General features: G+C 41.0%; 1 protein-coding gene across 22 annotated transcripts in view; it reads right to left on the minus strand.

Annotated features, from left to right (window-relative positions):
* The window catches only part of HECTD4 (HECT domain E3 ubiquitin protein ligase 4), a 222,107-nt gene that overhangs the window by 76,464 nt on the left and 125,272 nt on the right, over nt 1–20,371 (minus strand). For 13 of the 22 annotated variants that reach the window (XR_010147786.1, XR_010147785.1, XR_010147784.1 and 10 more), the window contains 15 exons: nt 19,946–20,144; nt 17,667–17,813; nt 16,045–16,149; nt 14,593–14,756; nt 13,769–14,002; nt 11,936–12,128; nt 11,683–11,787; nt 11,056–11,144; nt 10,495–10,670; nt 7,452–7,587; nt 7,198–7,360; nt 6,928–7,094; nt 3,437–3,583; nt 2,601–2,785; nt 490–643 (listed from right to left, as the gene is read on the minus strand). Coding sequence is in view for 19 of the 22 variants with exons in the window: in XM_016924272.4 (XP_016779761.1) it covers nt 490–643; nt 2,601–2,785; nt 3,437–3,583; nt 6,928–7,094; nt 7,198–7,360; nt 7,452–7,587; nt 10,495–10,670; nt 11,056–11,144; nt 11,683–11,787; nt 11,936–12,128; nt 13,769–14,002; nt 14,593–14,756; nt 16,045–16,149; nt 17,667–17,813; nt 19,946–20,144 (2,364 nt within the window). In the remaining 3 variants the exon portion in view is untranslated. The remainder of the gene's footprint in view (nt 1–489; nt 644–2,600; nt 2,786–3,436; nt 3,584–6,927; nt 7,095–7,197; nt 7,361–7,451; nt 7,588–10,494; nt 10,671–11,055; nt 11,145–11,682; nt 11,788–11,935; nt 12,129–13,768; nt 14,003–14,592; nt 14,757–16,044; nt 16,150–17,666; nt 17,814–19,945; nt 20,145–20,371) is intronic. The other 9 variants (XM_016924278.4, XM_063785013.1, XM_054663607.2 and 6 more) reach the window with 3 other exon arrangements.

The raw sequence follows: 20,371 nt of genomic DNA on the forward strand, positions 1-20,371 counted from the left end.
TGTTATATTCCAAGAAAGCTAAATAACATGCAGTCAGTCATATGTGGATATTTTATGGGCCTCGTGGCTCACACAGGGAGTATATAACCAGCACAGAATATCTTCTTTTAAAGACACAGCATGAGAAAGTGAGTTAATTACAGGCCCTGACTCATTCCTCTTTAATCTTGCTACAATGAGGGTAAGATTTTTGGTTAATGAATACAACTGCATCTATGGGAAAGGTTAGCAGCTGCTGTCAGTAAGGTATTAAAGCAAATGATGATATATTATTTTATGATTTAGCTATTCACCTAAATAATCCTTATATTTTGGAACTAAATACTATGTTTCAATGACTTTATCCTCCATTATTTTTTTGAGGCAAGAGTGTGTCAAAATGGCCTAGTAATTTAGCTATTTCAAAAAGACAACCACCACCAAAAGAAACCCCAATCGTTCAAGAGGAAAGCCAGCTTCTCCCAGAGCTCCAGGCTGGACCTTGCATACCTTGAGAGATCATTGAGAAGACTAAGTACATCCTGGAGCGCGTCATTCCCAGCAGCCTGGTTGCCACAGCACTCTGTGGCTCGGGCAAGATGGTTAGTGAGAAGGCTGGACACCTGCCGGGCCAGACCTGAGTGCACAGCCTCTGTGGAGCCACCTTCACAGTTAAAGAAAGAAAAAAAGAGATTGGTGAAAACCTAAGGGTGCCATGGTGAGCCTGAGGGGGCGGCGAGCCCTGTCCATTTATCTTGCTTAATGTTTCATGAACCATCTAATAGTGTCTCCTCATTAGATAATATCTATACATAAAAAGGATAATAGTTATTTTAAAAATAACTCAATGTGGGGGGTAGACATTACTATTAATGAAAATTGAATATGATTAATCCATACATAACCAAAGAACATACTTTGATTGATAGGGAAGAATCATTACTTCACCGGTGATGAAAACATCTTGATTTCTTAACTCATACTTTCCCAAACACAATAAAAGACCTTTCTGGATTCTTCCATGTTTACCATAGTTCCAGAACCTCCCAAGCATGTAAAAGTTATGAAAAAGTATTTGTTGTTTCCTGAACTTTCCATGCTCTTTTAGATCCCTGAGTCTACACACGCTGTTTGTTCTGCTCGAAAGTCTTCTCCTTCCTTCAAGAGTAACTCCCGTGTCACCTTCTCTGGGAAGCTTTGCTGGATCCCTAGCACAGCTGGTCTCTGGAACCTCTACACTCCCACTGCACATCCTATCTACCTCGGTTGTGGCACTGATTACACTATAAGTATTTGCTTATTGGTCTATTTCCCTGTCAGACCTTTTTTTTTTTTTTGAGATGGAGTTTTGCTCTTGTTGCCCAGGCTGGAGTGCAATGGCACAATCTTGGTTCCCCGTAACCTCCGCCTCCCGGGTTCAAGCGATTCTCCTGCCTCACCCTCCCTAGTAGCTGGGATTACAGGCATGTGCCACCATGCCCGGCTAATCTTGTATTTTTAGTAGAGATGGGGTTTCTCCATGTTGGTCAGGCTGGTCTCGAACTCCTGACCTCTGGTGATCCGCCCTCCTCAGCCTCCCAAAGTGCTGGGATTACAGGCGTGAGCCACTGCACCCAGCCTATGACAGACCATATTTTTAAAGGGAGGAATAATGCCTTATTTATCTTTTGCCTGGCATATAATAGACTCTCAAGACATTAAAATGCATCGTGAACAAATAAACAGATAAATAAACAAGTTATACACACAGGCCTGGAATCTTATTGGGAAATTTATCCTTCAAGTTTACTTTTTTTTTTTGAAACAGGGTCTCGCTCTGTTGCCCAGGGTGTGTAGAGGCACGATCACAGCTCACTGCAGCCTCGACCTCCCTGGCTCAAGCAATCTTCCCACTTCAGCCTTCTGAGTGGCTGGGACTATAGGCACGTGTCACTGCACCCAGCCCAGGTTTACTTTTTATTTGGATTGGTCACTAAAAATAAAATTTGGAAACATCACCTTGAAAATGCAACTGAAAAGCCACTTCAAAAAATATTTGTTTTTTTGAACGCCAAGGCGTGAGGACTGCTTGAGGCCAGGAGTTTGAGACCAACCTGGGCAACATAGTAAGATCCTGTCTCTAAAAACAAACAACAACAACAACAAAAAACCTTAGCTGGGCATGGTGAGTGCGCGTATAGTCCTACTTGGGAGGCTGTGGTCGGGGGATCTCTTATCATTTGAGCCAGGGAGGTTGAGGTTACAGTGAGCTATGATTGCACCACTGTACCCTAGCCTGGGTGACAGACCTTGTGTCTAATAATTTTTTTTTAATTAAAAAAATATATTTGGAAACTACTAGCAGTATTGACAAGGAGAGAATAAAAAATATCTTCTCAATTTCCTGGGATTACTGTACTCCTTCAGGGTACAGGGATATCATTCAGTCTCATCGTAATGCTGTAAGTTTTTATAAAACCACACTGAGGAAAAGTCTCTCATGAAATCATCCACTGATTTAACCCATCTGATCATGTCATTTAATAGAGCCTTTCTCTCTTTCATTTAGCATAAAAAAACCAATAAACTAACACACCAATAGAAGAAATCAGTGAGCTCTAGAAAGGAGTCTGGCATCTCACCTTCCTCTTTTTCCCACTCAACACAGCGGTTGGCAAGCACCTGGAAGGCAGCCCAGGCCATGGTGGCCACCTTCTGCTTCTTGGTCTGTTTCTCACTGGAGCTGGACTCGGTCTGATTGCTCAAGCTACACAGTCGATCCATGAGCTGCACAAGGCCACTGCGTACCAGGCACTTCTCTTCGCTCCTGACAAAGGGTCATGGATTACACTAGATAAACGTAACTGACCGACACTCAGGAAACTCTCATGTGAGGTTCAAAGGGGCATAAAACATGCTGGTGCAGCTCTTTCCCTACAACTTAGGATACTGCCATGTGCAATCAAACACAAAATGATTTTCTTATAATGATGATTCCCTTCATTAACAAGGAACTTAAAATTCTGGTTTGTTTATATACAACATCAAGCAAAAATCGATGGAATCAACTCAGTGTTGCCATGATGGAAAAAAATCATGTATTTTGTCCTAAGGGGATTCAATGAATGCTTGACATCTTCAAATTAGTAACTAAGTGACCCAAGAGAGGAAATAAATGTATATATGCAAAATATTTCTGCCAAATATGTAAGTAATTTCCTAGGGACCTTTTATTTTTCTTTGAACCTCTGTATCTTCACAATGTAATATAATCCTAATGGCTGCATTTAGTCATGTAGGAACTCAATAATAAGAAATTTACATAGGAACCTTAAGTGTCTTTCAGGAGAAAAATTTTGTATAGCTAGTTCTGGATAATGAAAGCAAAAAATCCAATTTTTAAAATTAAAAATACTTTCACTTAATCGACTATACTGCAGGGCAACTTACATACAACAAAAGGCCTTTCCGTACTTACCTGGTGTAAGGTATGGTACATAAGAGTCCAATGCTATTTGCGCAAGCGATAGGGTAACGAGCACACAAAGACACAACAGAGGTCATGGTCTCGCCAAAGGCTTCCTGGACCTGCTCGACCATCCCACCACATGTGAGTTCTTCAATTCTGTGAAAGAGAAACCAAAGCTCAGGCTTCCTGAACCATGTCAAGAACAGTGGCTGAGCAGGAGAGGCCTCTTGAGAAACTCTAGAGTATCTGGATGAATCCAGAACTGAAGGGATCTTGGAGAACATCCAGCTCAGTGTTTCCCAGACTATGCAAGACTGCTGGACAGAAGTTTTAGGTGTGCCTCCAAAACAGCGGTCCACACTCCAGAAAAGTCTAGGAAATCCTGGGTTAGGGAAATTAAAACAGACTACTGTAGGACTTTTCAGAGCCTTCAGTAAGGGTAAAGCGAATGGCCTCTCTACAAGCAGGGGACATTCAACATTTTCCAAACTTATTTGATCATGAAACCAGTTATTTCAGACATGTCTACAATAATCTAAGTAGCACTGAATACTGTAAGTGCTTTTTCTTTTCTTTTCTTTTCTTTTCTTTTTTTTTTTTTTTAGAGACAGGGTCTTGGTCTGTTACCCAGGCTGGAGTGCAGTGGTACGATCACAGCTCACTGCAGCCTTGATCTCTTGGGCTCAGGTGATCCTCCCACCTCTGCCTCCCAAGTAGCTGGGACCACAGATGCACACCACCACATCCAGCTAATTTTTTTGACTTTTAGTAGAGATGATGTTTCGCTATGTTGCCCAGGCTGGTTTCAATCTCCTGAGCTCAAGTAATCCTCCCACCTCGGCCTCCCAAAGTGCTGGGATTACAGGCCTGAGCCACTGTGCCTAGCCAAGGCAGTTTTATTAATGAGACAACTAAGGCTCAAATGGATTAGCTAAGTGTCTGTTTTTGAGTTCACACTTCAGTTATTAGCAGAAGATGAAAGCCTAGTTGATATAAAATAAAACTTTCCCAATGCAAAACACAACATAGGGCCGATTCTATACCAATTAATATTAGTTTAGAACTGAAACTATCAGGATTTATCTACAAAGACATGCAACATAGTATTGTTTATAAAAGCAAAAACAAGAAAAACTAACCTAATGTTCAAAAATAGGGAATTTGTTAAAGTTTCAAGCATATAATGCAGTGCTACAGAACCACTAAGAACACTACAGGAGACATCTACAGTTAGAACACAGACACTAAAGTGTTAACAGAATGTTATCTTAAGAGGGTGTACTTGTAGGTGATTTTCATTGTATTTTTTGGCATTTTCTACATTTTTTTTTCAAGTTTCTGACAAATGACAATAATTGAGGGAAAAGGAATAGTGCTGCCAGTTTTATGGAGAAATTAAATTCTGGAAATAGGCTGTGGTAATCATTAGGGCTTTTCCCTATTTCTTTCTGGGCACCCTGTGGTTGGCTGGGCAGTGACAAGTCTGGTCAATGAGCCAGAGTTCTGACAAGGAGCCTGGCAGCTCTTGAGGTGATGGTTTCCTCCTCTGTGATTACCATGAGCCAGCATGAACCCATCATGAACAGAAGCAAGACCTAAAATTTTGTCTTCTTCATTTTTTGTGACAAGGTTTTGCTCTGTTGCCCAGGCTGAAGTGCAGGGTGGTGCGATCACAGCTTACTGCAGCCTCAAGCTCCTGGCCTCAAGTGATCTTCCTGCCTCAGCTTCTCCAGTAGCTGGGACCACAGGCATGCCCCACCACTACGGCTAATTTTTTCTTTTTTGTAGAGACAGGGTCTCACTATATTGCCCAGGCTGGTCTTGAACTCCTAGCCTCAAGTGATCCTCCTGCTTTGGCCTCCTTAAGTGCTGGGATTATAGGTGTGAGACACTGGGCCCAACAAAATTTTGTCTTTTAAGCCACTTAAATTTTGGACTTGTTTCCAAATAATAGTCTGACCTCTCCTGTACTCCCAGCTACTTGGAAGGCTGAGGTGGGAAGATCTCAAGATTTCTCAAGATACTCACTTCAGCTCTTAATTAACCCATTTTCCTCCAGCCACTGAACCCTCTCTGCCTGTTGGCCAGAATTCCTCAAAGAACTGCCAGGAAGCACAGCAGCCTCCAGCAGCTCCAGTCCAGGGCTTGCAGAGAAATGCATTTTCTATTTCTATTTGAAGATTTTTGAAGCCCAATAGGAAACTCATATAGAACAACTCACAAATGAGTTATAAAATCATCTTCAGAGTTAGTATCTATGATTACATTTTTAGAAATTGGTTCAGTAATAACAGTTATGGAAATGTATAAAAATATAGGCAGAAGGAGGTTGTTACTGCAAAAACAAAACAAAGCAAAAACAAAAGCAATAAAGACAAATGAACCTATGTGTCCGTCAGCAGAGGATGTGTTAATTTTTTTAGAAAAGGTCATCTATATAATGTATATCTATGAGCTCTTAAAAATCTTAAAGCAGCCAGGTGTGGTGGCTCATGCCTTTAATCCCAGCAGTCTGGGAGACTGAGACAGGAGGATCCCTTGAGCCCAGAAATTTGAGACCAGCCTGGGCAACATGGCAAGACCCCATCTCTACAAAAAATAAATACATTGGCTGGGCATGGTGGTATGCGCCTATAGTCCCAGCTACTTGGGAGGCTGAGGTGGGAAGATCGCTTGAGCCTGGGGAGGTCAAGGCTGCAGTGAGCCATGATCACGTCATTGCATGCCAGCCTGGGTGACAGAACGAGAATCTGCTTAAAAAAAAAAAAAAAAAAAAGGCTGGGCACGGTGGCTCATGCCTGTAATCACAGCACTTTGGGGGGCCGAGGCAGGCAGATCACCTGAGGTCGGGAGTTTGAGACCAGCCTGGCCAACATGGTGAAACCCCATCTCTACTAAAAATATAAAAATTAGCCAGGTGTGGTGGCATGTGCCTGTAATCCCAGCTACTTGGGAGGTTGAGACACGAGAATCACTTGAACCCGGGAGGCAGAGGCTGCCATGAGCCAAGATCGTGCTGCTGCACTCCAGCCTTGGTGACAGAGTGAGACTCTGTGTCAAATAAAAAAAAGATAAAGCAGACCAGACCTATATGTGCTGATATGAAAACACAGATATCTGAGATATCTAAGACATACTGAGCAAAACAACCATGGTTATAGAAAGGCATGGATAATATAATCTGAATTAAGTTGAAAAAAATTTACACACAAACACAGTTATGTGTACAAAAAGAATTATACAGCTGCTTATGCATGTATGGTTGCTGTAATGAGCTCTTAATGGACAGAGTGGAATTCAGGAGAAGAAGGTGAATACTGAGAGTTTTACGTTCTATTAATATGTTGAGTTTTTTGCAAGATCATGTACCACTTTTATATAAATATTTTATAGGAAAACATTAGCAAATACTACCGCCTATGTTTGGGTCCCAAGAATAATCTTTTGAATGGCTCTGACCATTCTAGAAAGGACAGTATAAACTAACAGAAACAACTAACCTGGGTCCTCCCTGAAGGACCATCGTCACTGGACCCACAAGATGCGTCACTCCCCCGACTCGTACGGCAGCTGTCAGCAATTCCCGCATGTGCACCAGTGCCTGCTTGCGAGTGTTTCCCCGCCGCCACCTTGTCTGTGCAGCCAAAAGGAAACTGCTGCTGGACACCTGAAACGCACAAGAAGGAGGGACACCTGACTCCTGCTAACTGCCGCAAGACCCTGCATGCTGTTAGGTGCTATTCATCTGGAGCCCGCAAAATGTGACATACAGCTTGGTCAGGGTTGGTGCCGATGAAAGCAAACAGCTGCCCTAGCAGGACACTGTAGGTGGGCTTGTCCCTGCTGTCCTCAATGGCCAGCGACTGCAGGAGTGTAAAGGAGCTGCTGCGGTGGCTGGTCACGTGGCGACGCCTACGGGGAACACAGAACAGACTGGCAAGACGAGAAACACACTCAGGGAGCTTGTTTTGATGAATGCATTCAGCTGCATGTGGGAACCCAACCCCGGCCATTAGCCATGTACCTCTGATTTGCTCTAGTAAATTCCAAATCTTCATTACCAATCATTTCCAGGTCAGAAGGAGCTGACATGCTGCGAAGAAAAACAGGCTGCCTGACAGCGTGAGATATCACTTTTGTTTCAGAAGCTGATTTACAAGCTAGAAAAAAAAGGAATAAAAAGGCTGACATTTCTGCTATCTGTACAATAGCCAAATGCAACACAGAACTACCCAACAGTCTAAGTGTATCTTTGCTTTCTATCACAGTTCAGCCACCAATCTAGCTAGCACAGCATACTGATGGTTTTTACATCAATTTTTTAACCTAAGTATTAGGTTAAAAATTATTTTAACTTAAAAAAATTAAAATCTTTTTATTAAATTGGTTTTCCAAAGAAAAGCTGAAAAATTCATTGAATTTCATAGCTATCCATGTTCACTTTAATGTAAGCATTCTAAAAAGCAATGGAGGACATAGAAAGTATTGCCGAAAATCACAAATTTCTTTTTTTTAGTTTTTCAATTTCTTATTTTTTTAAGATGGGTCTCGCTCTGTCACCCAGGATGCAGTGCAGTGGTGTGATCTCGGCTTTCTGCAACCTTCATCTCCCAGGTTCAAGCGATTCTCCTACCTCAGCCTCCCAAGTAGCTGCGATTACAGGCGTGCACCACCACGCCCAGGTAACCTCTGTATTTTTTTAGTAGAGACGGGGTTTCGCCATGTTGGCCAGGCTGGTCTCGAACTCCTGACTTCAAGTGATCTGCCCACCTTGGCCTCCCAAAGTGCCAGGATTACAGGTGTGAGCTACCACACCTGGCCCAAATTTCTTAATTCAAATACATCCAAATCCATTTTTTTCAGAGATGGCCTTTTCCCCTGCTTTAACCCCAGATATATTTAACTGATTTATTGTCATTTAATGATACCTCTGCTTTGATCATAGTTGGTAGGAATAAATATTACACTTGAGTTGGAATCTGAACTGGTCTTTCTATAAGATATACTCCTTAACCCTATCCAGGGAAATAGATGTTTTATAAAACAATCCTTAAATGGAAGAAGATAAAACTATATGTCAAGAGTAGCTAAGAAAAAAAGATGTTGAGAAAGTGCAGGAAAAAAAACATTTTGTTTTATTTTTCTAAAATTTTCACTTATTTATTTATTTAGAGACAGGGTCTTGCTCTGTTGCCCAGGCTGAAGAGCAGTGCTGCAATCATGGCTTACTGCAGCCTTGAACTCCTGGACTCAAGCAATCCTCCCAACTCAGCCTCCCAAGTAGCTGGGATTACAGGTGCATGCCACCATGCCTGGCTAATTTTTATATTTTTTTGTAGAGACCAGGTCCTGCTATGTGGCAAAGCCTGGTCTTGAACTCCTGGTGTAAGCGATCCTCCTGCCTTGGCCTCCCAAAGTTCTGGAATTACAGGCATGAGCCACTGTGCCCAGCTGAGAAAACCATTTTGTATCTGTCTTAAGAGTGGTTAGACAGCTTAAATCTTAAGAGTGGTTAGATAGCTTAAATATAAAAAAATTATAATTTTTGAAGATACTGTTATCTCTGAGGTCAAGAGCCTCTGGGACAGTACTAACAGCCTTACCAAGTGGTCAGGTCTATATACAGGACCTTTAACAAGGGCTTATGTGTATAGCAGACCATCCTGGCATGTGATTGTACCACACACTCTCTCCCAAACCTGTGTCTTCCCCTGAAGTTCTCAGGGAGAACCTGTATTAGAGAGCGAGACCCTGGGAGTCCTCCTAGACTTCAAATCCCAAGTAAGAAGAGCCTTAGATGACCAGCTGGGATGAAAACAAGTTTGCCTGCTCTCTACTGCCCACTGGGCAATGGGGCTACGTAACATGGACTCTTTCATTTAAGAACATGTTTATTTAACTTTATCTCTCAGGTTAAGAATGAATGCTTGTGGGCTGTGCCATGTTACAGATCCTGTCTTAAGTAAGAAGACTCAATGATTTTCCTGAGAGATGCATTTTTAGGCTAACAATTAAAATGTGACCTAGGCCGGGCGTGGTGGCTCACGCCTGTAATCCCAGCACTTTGGGAGGCTGAGGTGGGCAGATCACCTGAGGTCAGGGGTTCAAGACCAGCCTGGCCAACATAGCAAAACCCTGTCTCTACTAAAAATACAAAAATTAGCTGGGCATGGTGGTGAGCGCCTGTAATCCCACCTACCTGGGAAGCTGAGGCAGGAGAATCACTTGAACCCAGGAGACAGAGACTGCAGTGAGCAGAGATTGTGCCACCGCACTCCAGCCTGGACAACAGAGTGAGACTCCGTCTCAAAAAAATAAAAAATAAAATAAAATAAAATAAAATGTGACCTAGAAAAAGTTAATTTCCAGGAAGTCATATCACAAGGTTCCACATAATTATTAAAGATGAAATGCAAACTCAGCTTCAAGTAAAGAGGAAAAAATGTTACAAGATTTATGATGTTGACTAATTGTATATGTTACTATGAAATATAATTATATATGTTAGTATGAAAACAAAAACGGGCACAGTGGCTCACACCTGTAATCCTAGCATGTTAGGACGCCAAGGTGGGCGGATCACCTGAGGTCAGGAGTTCGAGACCAACCTAGCCAACATAGTGAAACCCCATCTCTACCAAAAATACAAAAATTAGCCAGGCATGGTGGCATGCGCCTGTAATCCCAGCTACTCGGGAGGCTGAAGCAGAAGAATTGCTTGAACCTGGGAGGCGGAGGTTTCGGTGAGCCAAGATTGCGCCACTGCACTCTAGTCTGGGCGACAGAGTGAGACTCAGTCTCAAAAAATAAAATAAAATAAAGAAAACAAGAAGTTGACCACAGGAATTTAATGACATACAAGTATTTCTTTGTTTTTCTTTTGTCACTCAAGTGCTTTGCAGAGAAAGTATAAGGCAAAATTAAATATGTTAAAATTTCCTTTTGTTTTCCTTTCTCAGAGTACCCAAGAGTGAATTTTTCAAGATATAGCTGTGTGTCTTGTATGAACAGAGTATATTCTCTGTTCATATAACAGAAGCCGATTAGGGGCTATCTTTGAGCAGTACCTGGTGTTTCAGCAGGGGTCCCAGAGATGCTTCTCGTGAGGCCCGACTGGGCTGCGATGGTGACATGCAGCAACAGCTCGGCTCGGTTCATTAAACTCTTCACTAACGTCTTTGTTTTAGCCAGTGGGTGTGAGGGTTTCTGAATAAGAGAATTCACTTCTTGTAGGAACTTCTCCCTATAAAGAAAGACTGATGTGCATTGAGTTGTTCTCTAGCTTATCAAAAACAACTATTAAAAAAAAATGTTTACAAAGAATAAGAGAAGACACAGGGGAAACTAAGCAAAAGTAACCTAATCAACATTGCTTACTTCCCTGTTTCCTCATCCAAGTAACAGTGTTAGAAACTCTGGCCACTTCTGGCTCCTTTTTCTGTTTCAAATGCCTATGCTAACTTTGGAAGGCTAAAACCAAAATTTCCAATTTACCAAATGAGTTCCAACTCTAAAATATTTAGTAAATTCACAACATTTAAAAATATATCTATTAAGAGACTAGACCTTTACAGTGTGTTTTGAGCATCAAGGTGATAATAGCCTTAATAGTTATTAATACGACTAACCTCAGTGATAGGACCATGTTTTCAAGATCATTCCCATCAAAGGAGACTTCCTTCATTGAACATAAAAGTTCTAGTTCTTTCATTTTGTTCTAAAGAAAAAAAAGATGGTATGCAGGATCTGCAAGAACCAAGTTTTACTATACATATATTAAAATGAACAGAAAATTTCAGAGAAAAACCACCACCTTTGGTCTACATTTCTATGCTTGAAACTCATTTGTAAGTTATTATTTGATATTTTAATGATTAAAAATGGCATTGACTACTTTCTGGGAATTCTTTCAGGGCTTATAATTTTGCCTATTTTTTGTTTTTTAAGGCTTGAAAGCAAAATTTGACCATGATGACAACTTCTTTATATATCTTTATAAAACTATTAATCAGTTAAAAAACCAACCTAATGAGTAATTATTTGTATACTGCATGTTGATCTAATCAATTTTCATTTAACCTCTTTTAAAGAATAGGTACATTTTTGGAGTGTGCAACATTTTAGGAAATGACATTATTTTACCTCTACACACACACACACACACACACACACACACACACACACACACACACACAGTATATACCTTTGCTCTCTAAATGGCAATACCCCAGTGACAAATCATACAATTTGCTCACCTCATTAAAATGGTAATCATAAAAGAAAGGTATGTTGTTCTCCAGTTTCCCCTGCATGGCATCATCAACTTCACTTTGCCATTTTTGTTCCAGTTCTGCAACACTCTAATAAATACATTAAAATAGATGCAAAATAAAAACAAGTACGATTCAAAATTTTAGTCACAATAGTAATTTTAAAAATTAGATCACATTCTAAATTTCTTTAAATTTCCATAAAAGAAATTGTTTCCAACAGTTATCAGACATTTACCTGCAGCTGTCTCTCCATGGCATTGAGTTTCTTAAAGGTCTCTCCCATAATTTTACATAATAAATCATATTCTTCAGCATGTTCTTCTTGATATTGGAAATTTATTAGAGACTGCAGTGCATCAACCAAGTTCAAGTGCTTAATAACACAAGATACCACCATTTCCTCCATCACGTCTGGCTGAATCACTTCTCTGTGATCACAATGGAAATCAGTCAGGTATATGCCATGCTCTCAGCTTCTCAATACGGTATTTTATTTTTATTTTTTATTTCTTTAGAGACAAGGTCTCCCTCTGTCACCTAGGCTGCAGTTCAGTGGAGCAATCATGGCTCACTGCAGCCTGCAGCCTCAAACTCCTGGGCTCAAGGGATCCTCCTGCCTCAGCCTCCCAGGTAGCTGAGACTACAGGTGCATGCTGCCATGCTCAGCTAATTTAAGAAAAAAAATTTTAGGGTGGTGGTTTCTCACTATGTTGCTCAGGCTGGTCTTGAACTCCTGGGATCAAGCGATTCTCCTGACTTGGCCTCCCAAAGTATTGGGATTACAGGCATGAGCCACCATGCCCCAGGCCCAAGAGAGTATTTTACAGGTTGGAGAACTTAGGCTTTGATCTAAAGATATTAAACATTCACCACACCTCCTTTATTACAATAGAGTAAGAGGTATGAATAGTATAATGGCATTGTCGGAGTCTTATGTTGGCAAATAATTTAGTATATTGACTGATAAAACTGACATTGGCTGATAAAGCTGAAAATCAAGAGTAAAGAGACTTCAGCCTGTAATCCTAGCACTTTGGGAGGCTGAGGCTGGTGAATCACTTGAGGTCAGGAGTTTGAGACCAGCCTGGCCAACGTGGAGAAACCCTGTCTCTACTAAAAACACAAAATTAGCCGGGTGTGGTGGTGTGTGCCTGTAATCCCAGTTACTAGGGAGGCTGAGGCAGGAGAATCTCTTGAAACTAGGAGACAGAGGTTGCAGTGAGCCAAGATCACGTCACTGCACTCCAGCCTGTGTGACAGAGCGAGACTCCCTCTCAAAAAAAAAAAAAAAAAAGAGACTTCATTTTCTATGATTGCTACATTTTGAGTTAGAGACATATTAGAGCTGGAAGAGGGCTAAGGCTAAGAAAAGATCTTCAGCAGCATCTATCCACTAATTAATTTTATGCGGTATTATGGCCTGCAGTGTTCAGTACATATGGATGTTGGGCTAAAAACGATAGTGTTTTCTGTATTTTTTTCATTTTAAATTTCATATATTCTCTAAAGTTTTCTCTCTGAAATCCTGCCTCAGGAGGCAGAGCAGAGGCCTGCAAAACAGACTTGACTTTAAGCAAGAATACCACAGACATTTGTAACTGTATGTACATTCTACATTAGAGAACTCCTCACCATTTCTCTAGGCATCAAAAATAAACACATGTCTCTAGACTCTGGAAAGTAAAGTAGAGGCTGACTGCTAGTAGAAGGTCAAAATACTAGAGATAAACCTAGCACTTGTCACACTTTAGCATGCATCAGTCAAATGGGAAACTTGTTAAGCTGCGCCCCATCCTCAGACCTTCTGATTCAATAGGTGCAAAATGGGGTCCAAGAACCAACAAGTTCCCAAGTGATGCCAATGCTGCTGACTGGTGGGCCAAATTTTGAGAGCCCCTAGTCTGGAATACTGCCTGGTGGGCCCTCTAGACTCAGTTAATTTTAACATTCATGGAGTAAACATAAAATTAAAGTTTCATTTACTAGACCACAAAAGAAATATACCCATTTCAATTGTTTAAACTTTTTTTTCCCATTGGGAAAAGTAAAACACTACACAGCAACATACTTTATACTTGGTCTAAATTGAGGTCTAGCACGCCCAGAAATTTCCCTGAGCTTTATCATGATTCCTGGAGGCAGTCTGATCCGAGGCAGATCAAAGTAGTTTCCAACAGGAGGCACGAGGACATCAGAGGGGTAGGTGAATTCTCTGTCTTCCTCTATGGTCAGAGGCAGTGGAGAGGGGCTCGGAGTAAGGGCAGGGGAGATCACGCCATTGGCCTCCACCTGCCACTGGCACCTGAGCAGACAGAAAAGAGGCTCTTCACTTCCTCTCTCAACAAGAGTATTGGAAAGCTATTGGATGTTTGCAGATACATCAAACATATGAAGGATCATATTCTGTGTTAAGTAATTACTCATCAAACCTTCTCCAGAAGCTAAAGACAAGTGAGCATTGTATGAAAGCCCATCTTTGGGGATCTAGCTCCCCCCAATATTTAATCATTAAAACTTTTAAATGTACAGAAAAGCTGAAAGAATGACATGGTTAATATCCACAGACACTTGTCTAGATTGTACAATAAACATTTGCTGTGTTTGCTTTATCACACATCCACACATCCTCTTGGGATCATTCAATTTAATTAGACAATAATTGTGTTGGAGAAAAGCTTATGCAGTTCAAAGATGTAATTTTAAATTTAGTAAAGTAAGGGCCAGAAAGCACTATGGTGTAATTTTCATCTTATTTTTCTTAGACACAATGACACCCATGAGATTGCCAGGCAGTAGGCACAATCACCTGGGAAATGTACCAAAAGGATTTTTCCACATAAAGTCCTTTTTCCTTTGCAGGCAACACTAGCTCAATTTCAACCTTTTTGTTACCTTTGTAAAAGTTTGGACCGCAATAGCTCCTGACAGGCTTCTTCTTCTTTGGTAATTTCTGGTCCATTGTACAGGATTCTTAACATGGAACAAGCTAACACAGAAAGACCTAAAGCCAGGTCTACCAGAAAGGGCAAGCCTCCTGAGACATCCTCCGAAGACTCCTACAATGCAGACAGGGGTAAACCACACTGGTCAGTGTACACTGGCAGAGGCTGCTACCTGTGCTGCCCCACACTGCACTGTCCCCAACCACAGGGTTCTACAGAGCAGCATCGAGTATCACTGCTAGGGGACACAGGTACAGCACCCAAATCATGACTAGATGGTGGCACTGGAATGACCAGAGTGAAGTCTCAACACATTTCTGGAGAGAAAATAGTTGATCAGACCCCATATATAATAGTACAAATCAAATAAATAGTACAAATGAAATAAAGAAGCCTGATTCTTTGATAGCTTCCTCTCTGTTGTGCCCACCTAAGTATAAATCACTATTTTGTTTTTTCACTTCCACCCTGTGCTCAAACTGTGATGTTGTCAATGACTGCAGTGAATTCATTCAAGAAATATTTACTGGGTGTCCTCCATGTGCCAGCCATTGTTCTAGGTGCCTGAGATACATCGGAGAATGAAATGAAGATCCCTGCTCTCACGGAGCTTACATTCTAGCAGTTAATGCCACTCTGGAGAGTCTTAGCTTGGTTAAGCTTAAGAAACCTCAAAGTCTAAAATACGTTTTTGGAATCAGGCAACTGGAGGGGTAAGTAGGATGCTTAAGTACTCTGTTTTTTGTTTGTTTGTTTGTTTTTTAATTTTTGAGACGGAGTCTCACTCTATCACCCAGGCTGGAGTACAGTGGCATGATCTCAGCTCACTGCAATCTCTGCTTCCCGGTTAAAGCGATTCTCCTCCCTCAGCCTCTCGAATAGCTAGGACTACAGGTGCCCACCACCACATCTGGCTAATTTTTGTATTTTTAGTAGAGACGGGGTTTCACCAAGTTGGCCAGGCTGATCTCGAACTCCTGACCTCAGCTGATTCACCCGCCTCAGCCTCCCAAAGTGCTGGGATTACAGGTGTGAGCCACCACGCCCAGCCAGATGCTTAACTACTCTTAAAACCCAGGATCTAAGTGCTTATTTCTATTAAGTTCTATTGAGTCCTCTTTGCCCTGTGGAAAGATGCTGGGGTCAGGTCACCTCCCAAGCTTTGAAGAGGGAGCTCCAATCAATAGATTTATTTCTGTGCTGCTGAGTTGATTTTAGGTCATGGCTAGTTTTATTCTGTAAAAGTACTACTAACTGCTAGTAGTTGACTAGTGCCAACTAGAAGAGAAAGATGAAAGAGTGACTCATATTCTGCCCTGTTTCCAAGGCAAATATGCTGTATGTAATCAAGGCACATAGCAGATAGTACATTTTGTCCACGGCAGTGGTTAGATTCAAGTACCTGAGCGCGAACTGTGCAAGCAAAGCCCCACATGGCTTTATCAGGAGTGTTGTGTTCACGGCCACTTCTCATTTCAAAGGAGAAGGTGACTGTATCTCCTTCCACCTTAAAATTTAAGCAAGGGGGGAAATGCACTTTAAAAACAAGATACACAATTTCAAAAGAGCAATGAATTTCAGAGGTTTACTTTCAAAAAGGACCACAGCAATATTTCACTCCTTTTCTCATTTGCTTTTTGATTCAAATTCTATTCCCTCTCATTTAGACAACCAGTCCTTTAAGTGTCTCTCCTGATGAGGTCGCCTTTGGGATGAGGCATCTGTGAAATGGGCCACAGTTGCCCATTAGCAAGATCAAGGTAAAGGTTAATCAAATCTTGAAAATAATTTTTTTTTTTTTTTTTTTTGAGACAAGGTCTTACTCTGTCACCCGGGCTGGAGTGCAGTGGCACAATCATGGCTCACTGCAGTCTCAATCTCCCGGGCTCAAGCAATCCTCCCACTTCAGCCTCCTGAATAGCTGGAACTACAAGTGTGCAGAACCATGCCCAGCTAATTTTTTTATTTTTTTTTTGTAGAGACAAGGTCTCACTATGTTGCTCACGCTGGTCTCAAATTCTTGGGCTCAAGCAGTCTGTCCACCTCAGCCTCCCAAAGTGCTGGGATTACAGGCGTGAGCCACCTTGCTCGGCCTTGAGCATAATTTCTCTCTTTTTTTTTTTTGTAATGGAGTTTCGTTCTGTCACCCAGACTGCAGTGCAATGGCGCAATCTTGACTCACTGCAACCTCCACCTCCTGAGTTTAAGCGATTCTCCTGTCTCAGCCTCCTGAGTAGCTGGCATGACAGGCACACACCACCACGCCCGGCTAATTTTTGTATTTTTAGTAGAGACAGGGTTTCATCATGTTTGCCAGGCTGGTCTCAAACTCCTGACCTCAGGTGATCTGCCCGCCGCAGCCTCCCAAAGTGCTGGGACTATAGGCGTGAGCAGCTGCACCTGGCCATAATTTCTAACAAATGGCTTGCCATCTATGGCTGAATTAAAGAGAGTCCATAACATATATGAAATAAAGGCCCCGGGAACAGACTTTGGAGACATTTTTGGGTTTTAACAGACATTTCAGTCTTATATTCATATTCCAGGCAGATACACAGTTAAGTAGTTTGAGGGCCAAATTACAAAGCATGGCACTAATTTCATCAGTTTGAGAATGGATAATTGTTTTTGCTCCAAAGGCCCAAATTCATCTGAACACATTAACTCAATACTTTTACACTGCAATGGCCTTGTGGTTCTAGGGTACTTGTCAACAGGGAGTGTAGAGGAGAACTAAGCTGGAAGATCTAGCAACCCTTTTAATCAACAAGGAAGAAAATGCTGTGACAACTTCTATGCATGGAGTAACTTGTGAAAGGGAGTGAACAGGGGTCTGATGTCCTACAAGTGAAAGGAGGGTCATTCTGAATAGAAGGAGTGAGCTGACAGGCCTGGTAAGGTGGCTCCACCTCAACAAAAGCCCCCAGGGCAAATGTTTTTCTGGGATTACAGTTAGTACTTGGACCTGTGAGGACTGCAAGTTCATTTTCTTTTCTAGGAAGCGATTATGACTGGATACCATACCTTCACCAAGTCTTTCGGCCAACCAGTTCCTAAGACACTACGGCTGCCATATCCCAGTGTGTTGCCTCCATATTCAGCAACCTTCCTACTGTTTGTGTTAGGCCCCGCATATATCACCAACTTCAAAACAGAAAATATACTGTTAGACTGTAAAAGAAAAACAAAAACAACATCTACAAATAAAAAGGCTGCAAAAACATTTGTTTAAAATACAATTATAACCAGGCATTGGTGTCATTATAGTATAACTAGTATTTCCTGATTTTTTTAGGTATAACTGATACTAGTTTGGATGCAATCAGTCATTGGTATTTACAGGGAAGCCACAGAGTAATAACAATTCTTAATAAAAAGAAGTATACTTTTTATATTACCACACTTTAATTGGCTTGGGGACCTCACATTAAATAGTTATACTCAGTTATTGTACATCAATATTTTTGAAATAGCTATTTTAATGCTAATTAATAACAAATAACTCTTTAATAACAGTTTGGCCCCTTAAGTCCTCCCCAAAATTAATAAAGTGAGCAAATACAGATGGAAATATGGTTATATCTAACACAACAACAAAATAAAAGCACCAAAAAAAAAAATCAATGAATAAATAAGAATTTTTAAAAATGCAACAAATTGAAAATAAGCCATATATTCTTAGGATGTTGCTTAATGGTATAAAAAGAAAATGATACAAATTTGGGCCAGAAAGGGGGCTGCTGCTTCTTGGGTCAGTTTTCATGTATCAATATTTCTCTAATTCATTTATAACCAGCTGGCTGACTTTCTAATCAGCAGAAGAAACATTTATAGCTCATTTGGCATTCAAAGACTTCCATAGGAAAAATAAAGCTCTGGCTTCTGTAAATACCAAACCCTGTCTTCTAATGTGCGCTCTGACTGCTTCTCACTGCATCTAAGTTCAGATTTAGTAGCTCTATCTTCAGCCCTGAATGCTTATTATTTCGTGATTTCTTACCCTTTGGGGCCTTTTGCTGACACCAGCCAGGGACCACTGGAAAAGTAAATGTACTTTTATCCATGTAGTAAGCCTCTTTGTGCTTCACCATTTAACACTAATGTCTACTGCAGGCATAAGTTAGCGCATATTGGAAATGCAAAATACAGTTTTTAAAGGAGAAACAAAATGACACCAACTAAAATGGCAGCCTCTCCCATTTCTATATTAAAAGTCACTTCACCTGAACCTGGGAAATGGGGGTAGCCAATGCCAGGAGCTATGAATTACGGTGGACTGATGCTAGGAGAGATATGTTTCTGAAAGGCCTACTAAAGATCATCTCATATATTTTCTTGCTTCCAGCTAAGGTGAGTTTTGAAGACAAGGCTTTGGGGACACCTGGGAATCTTCACTATCCTAAAAGATAATGGGGAAGAGGATTCTATAACTTGCCCAGAAATGTGTTTCACCATCTCATAGTATATACAGTTAAGAAGTCCTTTATTTTTAACCTAAAAACCTCCCCGGATAGAATTTTTTTAAAAGTCAGCCTCAGAAGTCAGAATCCCCTGCTAGGATTTAAGCCCATTTGCCCTCACACAGTTCACAGGGGAGAGAGAAAACAGATCACTAAGAAGCTACATAAAAATAGTATGCACGAAGCTATTAGATAATCCTCCAACTGTTCTTTCATACGTTACATATTTCATTAGCCTTTCCCCCTAAGACCACATGACGGGTTACAATTCAACAATTCTAAGTAGAAGAAAATGCTTCAACCCCTAAGATGCTTCCTTTCGTTCATAACTGTTAAGCCACCAGGTTGGAAAACTACTCTTCCTCAAAAAAAGAACAAACGTTTAAATAAATATAAACCAGATCCTAGCACCTCTGAAACCCTTCTAAAAAGCCACCTTTTCCCAAAAGATACATGAGAAGCCCCAAGAATTGGGCAGTGAGACCTTTCTAGATTAATGGACATCACACATCTGGGGTAACTTCAAGCACAGAGGGAGGGCAGGGGGTAAGCAGAATGAAAAGGAACATTTCCTTCCTCTCATATCTAAGCACCTGAAAGCTTACAAAGTACACTTTCAACATATCATTAAAACATTGTTCTTAGACTGCAGAGGTGGTGTTTCTTTAACTCCCTCAATCACTACCCTTCAAAGATAAGAACTTTATCTTAGGAAAGTTCTCCTTAGAGATATCTGCAGACAGAAATCAGTCAAGAATGGTGACCAGCAGCAAAGAAAAATAAGAAGCATCTAAGAATCAGCTTACTCGAGGTGGAACCAATAGTAACCCAGTTCTTACTTACTTTGTCATAGTCATATTGCGAAGAGCATCTGCTATCAAATCTAAGGTACAGGCAGCGAGCTCCTGGGATATGGACCGTTTCTTTAAATTTATAGTTGTCTCTGACGGGGTGGACTGTTTCCACAGTCTTTCCAGCAGCCCATGGGGCAGGAATCTTTAAACCAGTGAGAAATCCTGGCTCTTCCTTCTCTTCTAACATTCTAAACAGAAAAAGAGAAAGTGATTTAGCTTAGCAGCCAAGGAAAGGAAAAACAATGTAAACATTAAATTGCTCTTTAATTTTCCACAGCATGCAGTATGATAACACTGAGGCTTTTAAATGCTTGATATCAGTGGCAATCAGAAACATTTTAAAAATTCCTACATTTAAGGGTTTTTTCTTTCCTTGTTGTCAGATATTATACTTGCTTTTTTTTTTCTTTTTTGC

The sequence above is a fragment of the Pan troglodytes genome, chromosome 10 (genome assembly GCF_028858775.2).
Source record: "Pan troglodytes isolate AG18354 chromosome 10, NHGRI_mPanTro3-v2.0_pri, whole genome shotgun sequence".
In the NCBI taxonomy this organism is placed as follows: domain Eukaryota; kingdom Metazoa; phylum Chordata; class Mammalia; order Primates; family Hominidae; genus Pan; species Pan troglodytes.